At 35.7% G+C, this 16205-nt stretch overlaps 1 protein-coding gene across 1 annotated transcript in view; it reads right to left on the minus strand.

The window, feature by feature from the left end:
* The window catches only part of MALRD1 (MAM and LDL receptor class A domain containing 1), a 234717-nt gene that overhangs the window by 65108 nt on the left and 153404 nt on the right, over positions 1-16205 (minus strand). Inside the window, exons 29-32 of the mRNA XM_066548719.1 lie at positions 13861-13986; positions 9449-9610; positions 6897-7054; positions 48-249 (exon numbers count right to left, since the gene is read on the minus strand). Of these exons, the coding sequence (XP_066404816.1) occupies positions 48-249; positions 6897-7054; positions 9449-9610; positions 13861-13986 (648 nt within the window). The remainder of the gene's footprint in view (positions 1-47; positions 250-6896; positions 7055-9448; positions 9611-13860; positions 13987-16205) is intronic.

A 16205-nucleotide genomic window follows, 5' to 3' on the forward strand; every position in this document is an offset into this window, starting at 1 on the left:
CCTCTGAAAAGAGAGCATGTATGATATATAGTTGTGTAATAGCATACCTCCATGAATGCATTCTGGGGTGAAAGAAATATCATCAAGAGCAAATTCTGTGGGTTGACTCCACCCCACTTCAGCTTCGAAGGCAACTCTGAAAAGGCTGTTACTGGAGAGAACTACACTTCCATACATCCATTTGTTTTCTTCATTTCTACTAGAAGACCACATAAGGATATCCATTCCATGTTCTTCAACTGTGTAGACCTGTTGATGACAGAACCCAAGAGATGCAAATGAATCAGCATTAAGGAACAGGAGGGCAGCTTGGGGGAGTAACACAGCCCAAGTGCAGCAGTGCACCTCCTGTTTGGGCAGTACTAACCCTCCTAGATGTGGTTCAGATCCACTTCATATTGGTGATGACTAAATGTTACTGAGTACTTTTGCTAATGGTAGTTCAGCTTCAAATATAAAGCTACTGTGAAAAGAAAAAAAAAATAAAAAAACCAAAAAAACCCAGCTAACCCAATCACTAATTGCAAAATCTACAAAGAGTCTCAGTCTGACATACAGAAGATAATGAGTAAAGACTTAACCCCAAATTCATTTAGAAATTGAAGAAAGACTGAGTAGGATCTTGAGCTATCCTTTCATGTCTAAATGGTGACCTCTTTATGGTTAGACTGAGTGAAGATTTTAGAGGTATAAATAAAAGACTTGGCAACTAGGGATTTAAGTCTGTCATCTGGTACTAGCCATTTATAGTATGGAGTTTGAGACAGTCACAGAAAGTTATTGCAAACATATTTAGCAAATGTATGAATAAAAATACATAAATATTTAAATACTGAAAGCAAAAAGTATAGCAACGAATGAAGTCCCAATTAACCAACAACTAGTGAATTTATGCCAAGAACATGAAACTGGAAAATACAGAGGAAATTTGCTTTTCCCACTCAGGTGTTATAAAATCGTCATACAATCTGATCGGTTAAAAAAATGAAAAAGAACTGGAGAAAAGAAAGTAAGCATATTCTAACCATTCCTGATGATAATTATTTCTTTAAGGGACTGAATATTATTATCAATATCCATCCTCTTCTCATCACTTTCAGAAATATAATTCTCTTAAATTAATTTTCCAGTGACCTTTAGGTTCATGATGCCAACTGAATTCCCCAGCTTAATAAGGAACAGAAACCCTAAGGCCCAAGAAAGTCATGAACTTGAACCCATGCTAATTATCTGTGTAATTCAGTAAGTTTAATTCTCCCAGTCCACCTTGTGGTACAAATAAGCTAAAAACCCAAATGGGACCCTAAATCCCACAAAATTTGTAGAAATTGATGTGTTGATTAAAATATCTCTGATGCCTGAAAACTCTTGCAAGTTATTTTTATTTTGGAGTAAGGGAGCAAGAAAGAATACTGACCCAGAGTAACTCAAATCAGGACCAAATTTTGCCAAGCTTGATCTTTGGTTACAGGACTGTGTAACAGCAATATCTTGTCACTGTCCTCCTAAAAGCACACCTCTTGCAGGGCTAAAAGGACAGGTGTTGAGAAGAAATAGATGGTTCAACCCATAAAATAAAATTAAAAACTGTGTGTAACAGTTTTTCACATTACCAGGCTTTGAGGTCTTAATAAGTTGAAACCCTTGATTAGAGAAACCCTTCATGTGAGGTTAGGACAATGTTAAAGACCTGTGTGTGTCTCTGGAACCATTCACTATTTCACCAATCATGAAATAAGATAATCTTGATGATCTGGAATTTTACAGCATATAACAATATTAGCATGGCTTTAGCTATAAGCAGTGATATTTACTTTTGGAAGGTAAATATTGAGGTAATATCCCTTTCAGTATATCTCATTGTTGAGTCTTACAGCTGCACAAATAGCTGTTGGGGAAGTGGGAAGAATCCAAAACATTTGAAGACAATGCTAGCATCTTTCTTACAGGATACTTAAAGATTGTCTCATTGTTTAAAGCCAGATTTTTTTTTTTCCAATTCTTTTGGTCAGGTTAGTAGGAGAATTTTCTCATACTGAAAGTTTCAAGGCACAATAATTGTTTGAACAGGTCTGTCTATGTACAAAGAAATTTCATTGTGTCCATTCAAAGTCTGGTCTCAGGTGCAGCAAGGACCCACTCTGTGCACATTCAGATCAACCCTGCAGCTCAAGCTCAGTACCAACAATAAATCAGTCAGGAATCCTGCTGTGTCCTCACTGGCCAGTGGGCCTGGAATGGCAGCAGGTCAAACTGTATGTCAAACTAAGTATGACATTTTGATGACATCAGCTCCTGTTCACATGGATGCAAAGTCATCTTACATGCCTTTTCTTTCTTTCCTTTGAGATTTAACTTACACTTACCATAGAGTAAGGGTATGCAGATATGTAATTACTAATGGATTAATTAACATGTTATGGCAATTTCTGTGACTCTGTCCTCAGTTAGACTAAATTTTAAACCTGGTGTACAACAATCACATAGGTAATTGAGGAAACTGATATCATTTAGTGTAAATCTCTAAACTGGTACATTGGAAATCTCAGTTGAGAGAGAACAGTTCTGTTTCATTTGTCATATACCTTCCTGGGGTAATGCTTCAATCTCATTACTTGCCAAAGTACTCCTGAATACTTGAGTTCTCCAAACCTTTTTCTATCCACAACTATGCCAGGAAAGGGTTTGTGTTCTTAAATGTCTTCTAAAAAAAGTTAGATGAAATTTCTAAAAGAATAACACATAACTGAAAATGCATGCTAAGTCAAATGAGATTAAAGGAGAGTTCAGAAAAATGAGAAGCCCAAGGACTCTGTTCCTTTAGCAGGGGATACAGGTCTTATTTTCTCTGAGGTTGTGCCCGGTGAAAGTGAAGAAACATAATAATATATCTTCTCTCCTGGGGCTACCCATGCCACTCAGTGTTTGAGCATCTTCTGGATCAGGAAGTACATCAAGTGTATACAAGACTTTTGCTGGCCTTTTGCAGCACATGAAAAGTCAAGCAAATTTTCATGGATAAGATCTCCCTAGATCCCTATAAGGGTACAACTCTGTGGTGCTTAATACCTCCAGCACTACCTTCCTGCACAGCATCCTATCTAAAGTGTACAAGCTAGCCTGGTAGTGAAAACAATTTAAGATGTGTAGGAGAAAAAAGCTGGCAAGATGAATCCCACTATAACCATATAATGGAAGAAAAGCAACCACCAAATACCAAACAAGTAAAAAAAAAACCCAAAAACCACAAAACCCTCAAAACAGCCAAACAAGAAGTTGCAGCAAAATCCCATTGAACAACTCTGTATTTATGTGTCGGATAAGATTGTTCTGCAGCCTAATACTGATCTAGCTGATCCACAGAGAACAACATTCTTTGGAAAATCCTATTTACCGCCTTAAAGTCATGACTTAGTTCTAATTCAGTTTGGATGCTGGAAAGTACTACATTCCACCTGAATTGCCTAATAAATAAGAAACCAATGCAGGTCTGAAGAGTGCATAATAAGAGACATATTCTCCCACCATTGACAACTTAGAGTCTTTAATTGCCAGCTGAGGAAACAGGAAAATCTTGAGAAAGAGAACCTGTATTTTCACTTCATTAGGCACCAGAGACTCGTGTCAGCTGAGGAAAATTTCAATTGACTCCAGTGAATAATGATGCTAGGTTTTCTGCTTTACATCTTTAAGACTATGCTTTTGAACTCTTCATGTGCTCAGCAGTCATCATCACATGTCTTCCTTGGACCGAAGTCTCACCAGAGACAGACTGGAATTGTTTTTAAGTCCACAAATCAGATTACAAAACTGAATCATATTCCATTGTCCCAATAGAGAAGCACTTAAAAAATTACTTACCTCTTTTCTCTATTCCTCTAAACCTCTGTTTGAAGTAATAAAAGTTTTGCCTAAACATTAGTTTAAAGTAATACAATACTTAGGTTTTTAAGTAAAAGTGATCTGTCTTTACCAAAATTTATTATAAATCAGTTCTTTTAGTATCAACAAATACGAAGGCAGAAAACTGATATATTAGCTATACTATCACATCAGGAATTAATTTCAGTTTTAATTCTCCACTGTATGAGTATGGCAGACTCCTGAGTTAAATGGACAAAGAAGCACAATAAACATTGAGTGTTTTCAGTCTAACTGACAGATGATCAATAGAATTTCCATTGGGAAGAAACAGATGTGAAAACCACATTCATTTTTTGCTGAAACTGCTCTCCTACACCATTAAATTCAACAAAGTAGTCATAAGAATGCAAAGCGAAATGTGAGGTTTTTTAAATTTACATTTGCAGCATAATGCAGCAACATTTGTTTGTATTAAGAAGCATTTTTGTCCAGAAGATATTGATTGATATATTTGACCAGGCTTGTATTTAGTGCTGGATAACTCCCCTTTCAAAGACTCTTACCAAATGCTTCCAAGGAAAGCTAGAGGATTTGTTCTTAGTCATTACAAAGCATTTTTCTTCTCCTGTTGATTAATGGTTGGTTGAAGTCCTGAAGCAGGAGTATTCAGATTTCTTTTAAATAGCATCCATTCTATGTTAATGCAAGAGTTGCTCTAAACATTGTATCTTTCTAAAAATAATAATAATAGCCCAGACTTTTGGTTTCCCTATGAACAAATTACAGTTTATGACAATGGAATTGTGAAATTGAAATGTGCATTGTGAATACAGAATAGAAGTATTTCAAGTTCCTTTTCCCTTTTCCTCAGTGACTACTTCCTTTTCTGAGTAAGAATGGGATTGTTCCTGTAACTCTCCACTATTTTGTGTAGTTCTATGACGTCTATTCCCTATACCATTACAATGTTCATTTTAATCTTTCTTTTACTGATTCTTTGTATGCCATTTTAATCACACATCTTAGTATGTCCTTAGTATGCCCTGTATCTGCAGTCCTTTTATTTTATTTTTTTTAATTCAGACTCAACCAGATAGCTGTCTTTTAGATAAGAACTATATCAGCTTTTGTACTGGTGTTATAATATTCTGGCACATTATTCAAACTTCCTACTACAGTTTGACTTCTTTCACCTCCAGTGCAAACTGAAAAAAAAAATCTTCACAGAGCTGTTGTTTCAGAAGTTTTGGGCTGTTGATTTTATTGCTTTTCTTTTTTGTATTTTTTTAGGCTTTTTCCTTTTTCACTTGAATGGGTACAGTTAATTTATATTCTTGATTTAATAACAGCAACAGTTGATACTGAATAGCTTATTAGTTTGATAGAATAGTGCAAAATGTCCACAGAGGTAAATTTATTCTGTGATGAGGTGATATTCCTTGCTGAGTGCCTCAATCTGTTGTGAATATATTTCTATGTAAGAATACCTGTAGCAAAACCATAAACAGGGAACTTTATTTGTATGTGGGAGTAAGACAATTCTTCATGAAATGGAGGCAATTAGAGGAAATTAAACTAGTCTTCCTAAAAAGAAAAAGTCCAATTAAAAAGCAGGCTCTGGCTGTCTACCTGCTAACTCGCACATAGGCCACACACATCTACTTATTCACAAATGCTAAGTGTTCTGTGATGCTTGAAAACATTCAAAAGCTCCTTCAAAGGATCTCATCATCAATCTTGCATGCTGTAATGTCCAGGATACTTGAATTTAAACATAGTTAATCATAGATAATCTCACAGTATTTCAGCTATCAACAGGTCAAAAAAGGAATTTATGTTTGCTTTTTACTGCTGCTTATACAAACCTCATGAAATACAGCTTTTTTTTTATCCATAAGTAAATTTACAGCAATATTCAGAGTAATAAACTAGGTGCTAGAGATAAAATTGATATGCAAATCCCATCCTGAAAAAAATTACTAATAAAAAGAAAACAAAAAGAAAAAAGGTGGAATGAAGGATAACAATATCCTTGGGCTGGATGTAAGGAGAAGATAGTGGAAAGTTTACCCGTGGCACAAGTTGCCCCTAGAGGCTGAGTAGTCTCCATTTATGGACAATTTCAAGACTGGGTAAATTCCTGAGCCACCCAGCATCATCTTGTAGCTGACTCAGCTTGGAGCAAGGGGTTGGACTAGAGACCACCTGAGGCCCTTCCAGCTTAATTGCACTACAATCCCATGGAACAGTGCTATGATTATCTTTTCCAGTGGAGAACAGTGTGGTAAAAAGTTCCTGACTTAATTCAATGTCGAAGACTACAAAAATATTCTTGTTCACTTTTAACATGGACTAAATATATTCTGTACTGACTAAAAAAATTAAAATTAACTGTATTTTCAAAATTTTAACAAACCCCACAGACAGGAGTCTTTCTCAGGTCACTTAAAAAGGAGCTGTGCAGCATATTTATACAGTGAGTCACATGAAGTGACCTGTTTGCCAAGGGGTCACATCCCTGCTTGGACTGTTACTGGATTACTTAAAAACCAAAAGTGTACTTTTTAAGGATGCTTGGGGAACAGCAAGATGACAGTTTCATGGAAACTTGGGCTATAATTGTTAATACAGTTAAATACCTTATTTCCAATTGTTTTAAAAAAATTCCTTTCACACACAGTTGCATTAATATTTTTAAAACATAATTTTAACCACTAAACATTAGAAATTTTCTATATTTTATGTTAGAGTGAATTTTGCAGAGAACTGTGCTAGTATTGGGTAGGTTTTAGTATGCTAGTCACATGTGCAGTGTTTATTCTTACATATGTAGTGAAAGGACTTCAAGTGAAACGAAAACTAAAGCAGAACTGTGACTTGATCTTGTCAGGAGAAGATTTGTCTAACAGCAGTAAGTTGTGATGAAGTTTTGTTAGTATAAATTCCTGAGATTTTGCTAATCCTAGACACAAAAATGCAAATAGTACTAAAGCAAGTATTGTTATGCCATAATGTGGTAGAAGGACTTTTACCTTTAAGACTCCTGTTTGCCTTGAGGGAAACATCCAGAACCAGAAGCGAACTCTGCAGACCCCAAGACTAGGTGGGAAGAATTTTGTGGTAGTTATCCTTGCTCTGTTTCCTTCCTTCTGGGTGGATGAGTTGACATACAAAAATCTCTGTCCTTTACCTTAAAAACAAAACAAAACAAAACAAAATTTAGGGTTTTTCAATAATATTTTATGCTTTGCTTTAGATTGTAAGCATTTTTATAAACACAGGTGCTACTATTTTTTTTTCTTTTTGCCACATAAATGTATACCATACCATATTGTATGGCGATCTTCCTTGCTAATGCTTTGTGTATTTCACAGAATTTCAGAATAGCTTGGCTTGGAAGGGCCATTAAAAGTCATCTAGTTCCAACTCCATGCCATGGGCAGGGATGCCACCCCTGCATCAGGCTTCCTGAACACTTCCAGGGATGGGGCATCCACAGCTTCCACACAAATTTTTTCCAGTGTCTCACTGCATTCTGAATAAAGAATTTCCTTCTAATTTCCTAATTTCTAATCTAAGTCTCTCCTGTCTCAGTATAAAAAGTTGTCACTTGTCCTAGATGTCCCTTGTGCTAAACAGAATCATAGAATAACCTGACTTGGAAGGGATGCACAAGGATCATCAAAGCCCAACTCCTGGCCCTGCACAGGACACCCCAAGTGTCACACTCTGTGCCTGAGAGCATTGTCCAAATGTATCTTGAGCTCTGTCAGGCTGCTGCTGTGACCACTTCCCTGGGGAGCTGTTCCAGTGCCCAACCACACTCCGGGTGAAGAACCTTCTCCTAATATCCAACCTAAACCTGATGGACTGATGGATATTTCCAAGTATTACAGGCTGTTGGCAATTCTGACAAGCAGTTCCTCTGTAGCTAATGTGAATATATCTTGCCTGGGTAATTTAAAAGTAAATTACAAATCTGGATAATTTTGTAAACACTTTGCTCTAATTTTGTTTTCCTTTCGCGTATTAACTGTGTTTTTCTTACAATTGCTGGGTAATTTCACAGAAACAAAGAACTAATTAAATGAGAGAAACTGAAATAGAAAAACACACAAAATCTCCTTAAAAAGCCAGGGGCTAGTAGTTGTTTTGTTATCTCATTGCATCAAAGTAACAGCAAGGAAGCAAGTCAAACTACTTATTTGCAAGAAACAGCTTGCCTGGAACAGCTGCAGTAGTTTCTACCTCTACCTTGTCTGTTTTGTCCCTTTCCAAGAGGAATGTAAATTCCAGATTTACAGCCTTCGACATAAAGTGGTAGGAATGTCTGCAAAAACTGTGATTTGTGGTAGATAAGCAGTTCCCTCATGATCAGGTGAGCAGTTCCTGCAGCAGGTGCAGAATAAAGGAAAAGGGAGGATAAACAAGTTGGACAGAAGTTGGCTACAGCCACCCATGATAAGGTGCCTCTATTGATTTTGAAAAGATAAATTAAAAAAAAAAAAGAGTCAAAACCTGGAGACGATGCTGCTCACAAACTCAAGAGAAAAACAGTAAAAATATTGATACTTCTGGATTGGATATCAACTATACTTTGCTGATTAGATGGAAATTAAGATAGAGATTCTACCTATCCAGGCTTCTGAAAACAAAGTTAATTACTTCTCAAATAGACATTGGTACATTTGTGATAGAAATTAATGTCCCACCCAGATATATTGTATAATATAAAGAATATTTATTTAAATATTCATTTAATATTTATTATTTAAATATTTATTTAATATTTATGTAATACAATATATAATTATGCACACTACATAACACATTGTAATTGCCTATCAATTTATTTCATTCTCCTGACAATCAACAGGCATCGTGGTAGCAGTTTGTCAGGAATATCTTGAGATGAACTTCTATAATAACATTTCTGGCAAGCCAATGTCAGGGAGGTAAGTTAAATCAAGGCAGGAGCCTCAGGCATTTCACACACAGCCCCACACTTTGCTCCTCATCCTGCGTATGGTTGAATGTTTTTATAAAATTCATTAGGAATGGGAGCACACTTCAGGAAAAGTAGATTATTTAAAATATTGACAAGGAGAAGAGTATTACTCTAGCCAGTTAAATTTCATCAGAGAATTCATCTTTTAATGTCAGAAGCTGACATTATGTATCTGAAATTTGTTATTGGAGTTGAATAGAAAGGAATAGTACCATTTCAGTTGGATGAGACCTAAAATGATCATCTAGTCCAACTGGCTTATCAGTTCAGGGCTGCCCAAGATAAAGCATTTTGTTAAGGGCATTGTCCAAATGCCTCCTAAACACTGAAAGGCTGGGGGCACTCAACACCTCTAGGAAGCCTGTTCCAGTGTTTGGCCTCCCCACCTATAAAGAAATACTTCCTTCTGTCTAGTCTGAGCCTTTCCTGGCACAGTTTTGAACCATTCCCATGTATCAGCTGATCACACTGATGTGTGCTGCTATCTTGGCACTGATCTACATTTTTTGTAGGTTTTATTTAAAATTCTGTGAATATTTCATTTTCCCAGAAGTGATGTAGTACACATGTCAATACCTGGTGTGTGGTCAGTATGAGGATGTGTTTGCCCTGTGACAGCATTGTTGCTAATATTCCAGTCAAAATCATCACTAGTGTCTTGTGTTAATCCACATACAGTTGTCCACTCTTGATCTTGTGTTTCAAAGTTACAGCTTCCAGGAATGCTTGTGTAGTAACCTGAAAATACAGCAAAAAGTCAATTATCATCTCAGCTCTACATGAAGGTGCTATAGTGTGCACACTAAAAATGGAAATGAAAAGGACTCTGTATGGCTAACACTGTGATTCCCTGAATTTCATGCATGGACATAAATAATATGTGATAGTTAATGGGGAAAGGAAAAGCTCATTCTTCACTTTAAGAGCAGGTATAAACTTTATTACAGATGAATGCCCATGGCAAACCAATGACTTCACCAAATTTAGTTCTTATCCAAGGTAAATGGAAAGAATGATTTCCAGACAATTAGCTAGAAAAACTGGACTGCCCTTCCACAGTGGCATTTTTCATAAGGACATGTTGGCCTTGTGAACGTTATGTCTGATGGCAGCTTTATGATGAGGGATATGTTCTAGTGATTAGGACACTGACTAAATTTAGGAGGTCTGAATTAAACTGCTCACTTCTAACTCTGCTGCTTCAGGTTACTTTGGAAAAGTAGTTAATCAACAAAATGATATAAATGGTGTGGTACAGATGAATCAAATAGCACCACAATCTCTTCTGTTGGCTCCAATACATCTTTTCCTTCATTATAAAGCAGAGGCAGCTACACAATTACTGAGTGTGACTGTGGACAACACCTGTGAGGAGACTTCAGAAAAATGTTACAAACTATTAAACATCACAATCAGCCATGCATTTTAGGTACAAGTCTGACTGTGACTGTTCAGAATGGGTTTGAGGATTTAGACTATGTTCCTTTATCTAGAAATATTCTGCAATATTCAAATAAAACTATTTATATATCATTGTCTGTGTATAAAGGATATAGATAAAAATAATAGATTTAATTTCCTCCTTTTAATCTGTTTGGTTTTTTTTCCTATTTTCTACTTTGATGCTAAAAGAAAAACTGAGGCCATTCTTTATGAAAATATCTTTATCATAAAACTGCTTATGACCAAGGTCTGCACACACCCTGTAACCCTGTGGACTTTTGTTCTCTGTAAAAAAAAGTGTCACCTTAGTTAAATGCATAAAACAAATATCTTAAAAGATGTATAGTTTTGATCCAATATAGGTTATTCACTGGATCAAAATCCTGTATGCTAGGGGGAGAATTAGCACTGTAATGTAGTTACTGTACTGCAAGGACTGAAGTGTTTCTCCTAAGCACAGATCTGCATTGGCAGTGTATTACAAACATCATGTAAGCCTAATAAAGGCCTAACTCCAACAATAACCTCACACAGAGGAAGAACAAAGGGAACCCATTATTTAAAAAAAAGAAAATACATTTTCTTGTGTATCTCTAACAAAATCAAAGTCCAAATCCACTTAGGATTTACACTAGTCACAATAGAATACCTGACCATTTTTTTTTACCCTAATATGTTAGCAGTGCATTCAGAAGGCAATTATTAATAAATATTTATGAACAGTACTTACTGGGTTGACAAAGTCACATGACCCATCTGCACCTGCTGGCTGGTTTTTTTGTGGGTAAGCATACACCCTATTTAGAAGCCAGTAGAAGAAAATTGCTCCATTTATTGGAAAAATTGCTTTTATTTCAATAATTCAAGCACTCCTCTAGTTGGTTCATCAACACTGAGGTTTGCTATTAATCAAATCTGTCTGTACAGTTGGCTGCAATTCATGAAAATTGAAACTGCTTTCAGGTGTGGTTTTTTCACCTCAGTACTTCCAGCAGCATATCGAAAGAGAATCAAAATTTTGCAAGATTGCCTGACTGGACTGAATGAAACATAGAGTAAGTAATTACCATGAGTTTATTAAAAAAAAAGTCCACCAGCCTACGTGGATGCAGTTCATTTTGTACAGGTTCTGTTGTAAATCCTGCATACAGGAATTGCTGCTGAGTAGATTATGGTCCATTTACTTCTTTGGAATTACACTTGTATAAAACTATAGCAGAATGTGAAATAAGCTCAGACCTTGAGCTCAGTGCAAAGGAGAAAACTGCAGACAAATGTGGCCATAACCAGTTGTGATGGGACAGGTTAAGCTATGAAGAGATTTCTCTGTGCCTGTTGTACTTTCTTTTCTGATTAAGCAGGTCCTGTTGTCTTTCCATTTAAAAAATCATGTTTCCTTATCTAGGAGGCATTATGTGCCCTTTAACGTTGTTTATTCCCATCTATAAGATATATGCTCAGGGAAAAAGTGTGTTTAAATATAAGGCATCATTTGTTGGAACTAAAATAGAGCAGAAAGGGAAATATACCTACGGCTTATCTGAGTATTCTGAATGCCAGATTACTGTATATCTGCATTACACTTCCATAGAAACAGCAAGACTAAAGACTGATGAAAATATTTTGATGTATATACAGCCTTTCCATCAACAATAAAAAGATATTTCAGTCTATTTCTATGAAGAGAATATCAACAATTATTTTTTTCTTCCCTTGGAAAAGCTTTTCTTCAGTATAGCAAAGACAGAGTTTCTTTACTGTGATTCAAGATAATTTATGGCCTGAAATGTTCCAATCTATTATCTGACTAAGAAAAGAGTCCTTCCAGAAAACACAGAACAACACCCTCCCCCAGGAAGCTACTATATTCTCTAACAATATTTAGAGAACAAATCAAGTGTCTCTATAGTTTTCTGAATATCTTTACTCAACAGTTCACTTTGGACAGTAATTTAATTTAGTGTTTATCTGTTAGATCTGGATGTTACAAGGGTGAGTTTACGGGGTATTTGCTGCACTTACTTTGCCTAAGTCCTGAAAAAGTACTAAAGCTTTATACAAGAAATACAGGTTAGCTGCTTAAAATCTATCTTGGACTCTACTTTTAAAAGCCTAGTATTCTTAAGTTATCATTCAATGTAAATTCATTTCCATTAATATGATTCACAAAGTTCACTGCAACACAAAGTACTACAAGAGGTAGAGATCAGAAATAGTAACACTATATTCAGCTTTTATACTTCAGAACTGCTATTTTATTTTATGAAAGGGAGAAACTCCAAGTTAAATCTCCTATAGTTAGTGAGATTCAGACTCCTAGAATCTCCTATAGTGAGATATAGACATCTTAGCATCTTTTTTAGTAAGTATGTAAGTCTGTAGCCTGGTAAAAACATTATAATGTGCATTGTCCAATAAAGGGTCATTACTTTTGTAATCCTGTCCGCTCGAGCATGTAGAAACCCCATGCAAGAAAAAAGGCCCTTGATTTTCCAAGTGTCACAAAATATTGCCTTATTTCAGTGAAATACTTTTACTTCCAAAAAGGATGAACATTGAATTGATGTGTGGATTCATTTACTCTATCTAGCAAGTTTACTTTTGAGCATACCTGCATTATGGCAGAATTTGACCCTCCAGCTCAAAGACTAACATTTAGACTCATTACTGAGCTGCATATATGGACTACTTAATCTTCCTGCTCCAAATATCCAGTCCAGACTGTAATTGTAAATAAACAAAGATATGGAGCAGGAACAAAGGCACAATGCTTTACTGCTTCTGAGTTTCAGGCCTGAATTGGAAAGCCCATTAACTTGATCCAGATTTTCAAATGGAGCTGTGTCCTTCCATCTCAATCAGCCCCAGCAAAGAATGCCTTCAGACAAATTGTGTCTCAGTATTCATTAGGACTTAGGCAAAGATAAACAGACTCAATTTTTTTCCAACTGTTCTGTAATAGAGAAATGACAGTAAAATATTTTCATAGCTCTGAGGTAGAAGCAAGATCAAACAATGAAACTCACACTACTCAGATCACAAAGGCAAAATTCATTTGACAGGAAAGTCAAGTTTATTTTTAAGTATTCACCTTTTTATGGCACAATCATTCCTAAATGTTATTATACATAAGTTTTGCTTGCTTAGCTTTTCCATTCAACATTGATATTTCCTTTCAAAACCTTTTTCCATTAATAAACAAGCTTATTTTTTTTTCTCAGAGTTAATTTTTATTGTACCTCATTGATTTAATTCCTCAAGTATGTTTTTAATCCCTAAGCTGGTTTTGGCCTTGGTGTCAGGGTTTTTTTTGAGTATTTAACCTTTGGTTCTAGTTAGTTATACTTTTGCAAGTAAACCATTCTTGAATACTTTTGCAGCAAATATCTCTAAGGATGTGAAAATACCAGAACTTTTGACCTGGGGACAAGGCAATCTGCTTGTGATCATCTTCTAAGTGAATCATCTTTATGAACTCACCTTAACTATACTACAGAATTTAAAGCTATAATTTTAATTGAAGATTAACACACAGAGATACTTACTGCAGTCAGCTTCATCTGATAGGTCTTCACAGTCTGGTTTATAGTCACAGATGAACTGAGACTCTATGCACTTATTCCCACACACAAAATCAGTGAGAGCAGGGCATTCTCTGGGATTCTCTCCAACTGAAACCAACAAGACATTTAAATCAATATTGCAATTAGATCAAAGGATGTTCTTTTTAATTTTTTAACTATTATACATCATGGCTTCAGGGTTTTACTGCTTCCAACAGATGTTATTTGGTCTCACTCTTTAAATGTTTTAATTATATATTTCTAGACTACTGCATTTGCCTTGCCCAAAGCTTCAAAAGTAGGATGTTTTGGCTGGAAGAAAATTGAATCCAGCATAAACATAACTGTTTCCCTGGTATATTTGTTGTAGACATTTATAAAAACAAGGATTCTGTGAGCTGTTGAAAAGCAGACAGGCAAAAGGCTTTATTCTGCTCATAATTATATTTTTTTGAAAATAACATTTTAAACAGAAAAATCACTGTTATACACATTTGCATAATAAATAAACTTTTAGAGCCTTTATAAGACATTTACCCTTTTTTTTGGTAGAGTTTAGACAAACTGCTGCTCTGATTGTGTGAACTGCTGAGAAATTTCTCTTAGGGTATGTAATATGCAAATCTGTTTTACAAAAATTTGAGTTCATCTCTGAAGGTGAGTGAAAATCATCTCATAAAATGAGTGTAACTTAGTAGCTTGCACATAAAACATTGGGTTCAAGTCCAGAGTACTGAGAATCAGCCATCCCTAGACTCTAAGCCTAAAAACGAACTTACCTAAGTTATTTTTTAGTTCAGTGCACTGTATGCATAATTTCAGCCAAAAGTAATTGAAACACTTCTGATAACCCTAAATGCAACACTTCAAAAACACTCTGATAACCTTAGATTGCCTTTCAGTCTATAGCTTCAAGTTCTGCAAAAAGACATTTAGGAGAATTTATTTTGACTGTTTCATTGTAATGTGTTTCATTTTTCCCTTTAAACGTGACTAAAATGTGACATATTGTTAAACACAGTCTGATCAGAACACCATGATATTTGCCTTTGTGCAAGCCCATATTTCCAGAGGAGTAGTTGTTGTTGTCTGGGTATTAATCTCCTCAAATAGTGGTACTTACTGAATTTTACAGACTGAGGAACTGCATTCTCATTGAAGCGGAATAGGAAAAGAGAACTAAACTTTTGGTTTAGTTTCAACATACACTCGAAGTAATATTAAACAGAGTGACAATACAGCAATAAAATGCAATCCATACATTTTAAATGGATAGTACAAAAAAGAAGAAATAAATCACTGCTAACATTGGTTACTTGCAGAACCTCAATACCTAAATTTTCAGCTTTGAAATACAGAAGCCCATGTGCACTGACACACAGAAAAAAATCTTTCCAAATTGATATCTGTCTCGTTATTTTGTCTTTTAATTTTTGACTGTCAGTTTGATCTGATTAGTCACTGCAAACAAATTGCCATGAATGCCTTAAATAAATGAAAATCCATTGCTGCTTTTTACAGGCAATCCACATGGCAGAGAGCCATTAGCAGAGGAGCAGACTCCTGAGAAAAAAACTGACTGAGGCATTTGTGATGGTCAAGGCAGTTTTCACACCTCTCCAAAATGATGTGATAAAACCTGATTGAAGGTACCACCAAGAATTCATTAGTATGGCTCATCCTAAATTCTGGAAAGACACATAATAGTTGAGGTTGGCAGAGATCTCACAAGACCTCTCTAGCCCAACCCACTGCTTCAGCCACCTCTAATCCAGCAAGTTGGGAGGGACCATGTGCAGTTGGGTTTTGGATAATATTAATAGATGGAGCCTCTACAACCTCTTTGGACAACTACTTGTGCTGGGTGATCCTCACAGTAAAGTGGTTTATTGTGTTCAGATGAAATTTCTTGGTTTTTGAATTTGTGCCCATTGCCTTCTGTCAGCAGGTACTTTTGAGAAGAGTCTAAAACCCTTCTTTCCACTCCCTCCCTCTGCACTGGAAATGATGCACTGGAAAATTAAACTACTTCCTTAAGCCATTATTCAATGGCTTAAATAATGACAGAAATTAGGTAATTGCAGATCCATTAGCATACAGTGATTTTCACTGCATATGAAAGGATTCCATTATCACCATACAGGGGAGTGACTTTTGAAAATCCATGGCTTTGTGACTGATCATATTCCACAGCATTTCCTTATGTTATGTGATGTTATGTTACTCTATCATTTATATTTAGCACTAAATTACAGTTGTTCTTTTTAAAAAAAAAAAACAAGCAACTTTATAATACTTCAAACATACCATAAACCAGCCTTTAATAA

The sequence above is a fragment of the Molothrus aeneus genome, chromosome 1 (assembly GCF_037042795.1).
Source record: "Molothrus aeneus isolate 106 chromosome 1, BPBGC_Maene_1.0, whole genome shotgun sequence".
NCBI lineage: Eukaryota > Metazoa > Chordata > Aves > Passeriformes > Icteridae > Molothrus > Molothrus aeneus.